This window comes from Equus quagga, chromosome 6, assembly GCF_021613505.1.
Source record: "Equus quagga isolate Etosha38 chromosome 6, UCLA_HA_Equagga_1.0, whole genome shotgun sequence".
Taxonomy (NCBI): domain Eukaryota; kingdom Metazoa; phylum Chordata; class Mammalia; order Perissodactyla; family Equidae; genus Equus; species Equus quagga.
The window spans coordinates 2,529,818-2,532,782 of record NC_060272.1 but is presented as its reverse complement, the minus strand read 5'-3'; the positions used below and the strand labels follow the sequence as shown (position 1 = coordinate 2,532,782).

Below are 2,965 nucleotides of genomic sequence, written 5' to 3'. Positions count from 1 at the left end.
CCTGACACAGTCCCTCTCAACTTCGGGCCAAGCTCTCCTGTGGTCCACAGATCACTTGGGGGTCCCAGCAGAGCAGTTCCCTCCAGGTGCACCGGGCAGGAAGTACTCCTCCCAGAAATATGTGTGAGAGCCTCTGCGCAAGGAGCCATGTGGCACAGAAGGGTCACAGATACTCTCTGCCTCCCAGAGCCCCTGAACTTTTGGGTGAGGCACAAGCCCAACATGCAGGTAAAGCGCAGGCGCCAGGACCCTCTGTGATGGAAGGCCTTTTGTGGGGCGCCACCTGATACCACCTGGAGAGAGAGGCCTGTGAACACGACCAGTGCAGACTGAGGGAAAGCAGGACCCTGCGGCAGAGTCCTGGGTTCAAAGCCAGCATGTACCACACTCAGCCCTGACTGACCCTTCAGCTCACTCTAAACCTCAGTCTTCTGTTCTGGAGAAAAGATGGGGAAATGATACTTAGCTTTTATTGTGGGTATAAGGACGAAATGAGAGCTAGACACAAATGTCTGAAGACTCTAAAACAACGTTCTGTTCTCTCAGAACAAAAAGTTCCCATGCCCACAGCAGGCCCTGCTGGATACGGTTACTAACGAGGAAGAGGTTCAGCCAGGACCTCCCCAGGACTGCACAGGCCAGGGTTACCATGGCCCGGCATGGTCACCTGTCCCTGACCATCCCCCCACCCCCACAGGCCCAGTCTCCAATCAGGAGGCTGTGATAAGTGGAAGGACAACCAGCCAGACTCAAGCCAGGGTAGTGAACCTTGCCCTGGAGACCTGTGACAGCAGGGACAGAGACACTGTCCTTGGCTACAACATGGCGGGCCCGCTGTGCCTCGTCCTGCTCAGTGCCTCCCTGGCAGGCCTCCTGCTGCCAGGAGGAAGCGGTAAGTGCCCCCACCCTGCAGACTGCAGAGGTGGTCCCTGGGGTGGGGATGGGTCAGAGTGACGCCCTGGAACCTCGGCAGTGTGGATAGTGGGTGCCCGTCCCCTCGTGAAGGCTGGTGTGAGATGGCTGGGCTTGGCAGTTTCAGCCAAGGGCAGCTTAGGGCCAGGTGTGCCTCCCTGTGGGTGGAGAGTCAGACAGTGGATCAGAGATCACAAAGACAGAAGGAAACATGGACAGAGACAGAGAGACAGAGACAGAGAGGGAGAGGGAGAGAAGGGGGAGGTGGGAGGAGAGACAGAGAGAAGCCCCCCTCCACTGCCAAAGTGAGCTGGGTGGGGGTCACAGGCAGAGAGACGCTTCCATGGCAGGGGAGAGAATGAGAGCTGGGGCCACCACCCCCAGGCTGGCTTGGCCAGGGGAAGGGGCTGCCCAATGTGAGGCTGGACAGATGGGGGCCTCTGGGCCTTCCAGGACCCCAGGCCCTGTCCAAAGAGAAGAGGCCAGAAAGGAGAGAAGCAGAGCCAGAGGAGAGAGCAGAGAGGAGGCACCCCTGGGGCTGGGGAGACCCTGAGGCTCATTTGCATCCTGGATCAAGAGGAAGGACAGGAGTGCTTGGGAGAGACGAGGGGATGCAGGTGTGTGGGAGATGAGGAAGCGGTGAACGGTGAAGGAGAGAGAGAAAAACAACAGGGGAGACCCACGTGTGGAAGGAGGGAGGCAGGAAACCCACGTGTGGGCTGTATGTCAAAGTAAGCACTTGTTAGCGGAGCAGATGTTCCAAGGAATGTGAGGGGGCCCACAAATAAATTTGAGCCTGGTGTTGTCGGAAAAATATCCATGTCACTGAAAGAAACAGAGAATTCGGAAAGTCATTTGAGGTAGGCATGAAGCTAATCTTTACTGCCTAGTGTGTACCTAAGTGAACACCACAAGTTGTACATTGTTTAAAACAACCCTAGGAAGCAGGCACGGGAATTCCCACTTGCCAGTGTCACGTAGGAGGTGACCAAGGAGGACTTGAAACTGAAGACGCTGGATCCCGCAGCGCTGGTTTTCGGTGTGGGACGTGGGGGTTCGGAGCTGAGACAGGGGAGACGGCCATGATGGTGAGGGAGCTGGGGACAGAGCTCAGGGTGAAAGCTGGCACCAGAAGCACGGAGCTGGAGAGTCAACTTCATCACGGGGAGCCTCCACATTCTTCAGCGGGAAAAGGAGAGGAGGGCAGAGGGCCGAGACAAGCATCTGAGGGCCTCCCTATTCCCGGAGGAGACGAGGAGAGGGTGAGAGAGGGAAGACGGCGGGGCGGCCCAGCTCAGCGTCGGTTCATGCACAGGGATGGCCAGAGAGGCTCTGATCCAGGACATTTAGCTGGCGGGTCACCACTCACTTGTGACTCATGAAATCAATATAGCGGGTTTTCAAAAATGGAATAGAACAGAATCAAGTAGAAAACTTTGTAATAAGTAGTATTTTCTAGAAAGTAGTGTAAGCACTACTTCTGGCAACTTTTGCTTTAATTGTGTTTTTGTGCATCCCGGGAGTGGATAGAAATCATGCTTTCAGGGGTACACGGTGCTGGAAACAGTACCACAACTCCCCACCCGCTTGACTCAGAGCCAGGCCAGGCAGAGGGCAGTGGCGTGGTGGGGACGGGGGCGCAGGGTCGCCGGGCGGGCCAGGCAGGGGCCAGTGGTGGGGCCAGTGGCGCCGGGCGGGCCAGGCAGAGGGCAGCCGCGTGGCGGGGACGGTGGCGCGGGGGCAGGCGGCGCTCCTCCACGGCGGCCGCCTCCATCCGCGCCCCCTCCGCCCGCAGTGTTCCTGAGCCGGGACCGCGCGCACGGCCTCCTGCACCGCGTCCGCAGGGCCAACTCGTTCCTGGAGGAGCTCAAGAAGGGGAACCTCGAGAGGGAGTGCAGGGAGGAGAGCTGCTCCTTCGAGGAGGCCCGGGAGGTCTTCGAGGACGTCGAGCGGACGGTAAGGGCCTGGGAGGGCCTCCAGGAGGCCGACCCCTCCGGCTGACCTGCAGGCGACCCCGGAGGCCTCCCCCAGGCTGACCTGCAGGCGACTACGG

The 2,965-nt window shown here is 59.1% G+C and overlaps 1 protein-coding gene across 1 annotated transcript in view; it reads left to right on the top strand.

Moving 5' to 3' along the window:
* Positions 1–750: 750 nt before the first annotated feature.
* Positions 751–2,965, top strand: part of F10 (coagulation factor X) — a 19,110-nt gene continuing 16,895 nt past the window's right edge. The window contains exons 1-2 of the mRNA XM_046664892.1: positions 751–892; positions 2,708–2,868. Of these exons, the coding sequence (XP_046520848.1) occupies positions 823–892; positions 2,708–2,868 (231 nt within the window). The 5' untranslated portion in view covers positions 751–822. The remainder of the gene's footprint in view (positions 893–2,707; positions 2,869–2,965) is intronic.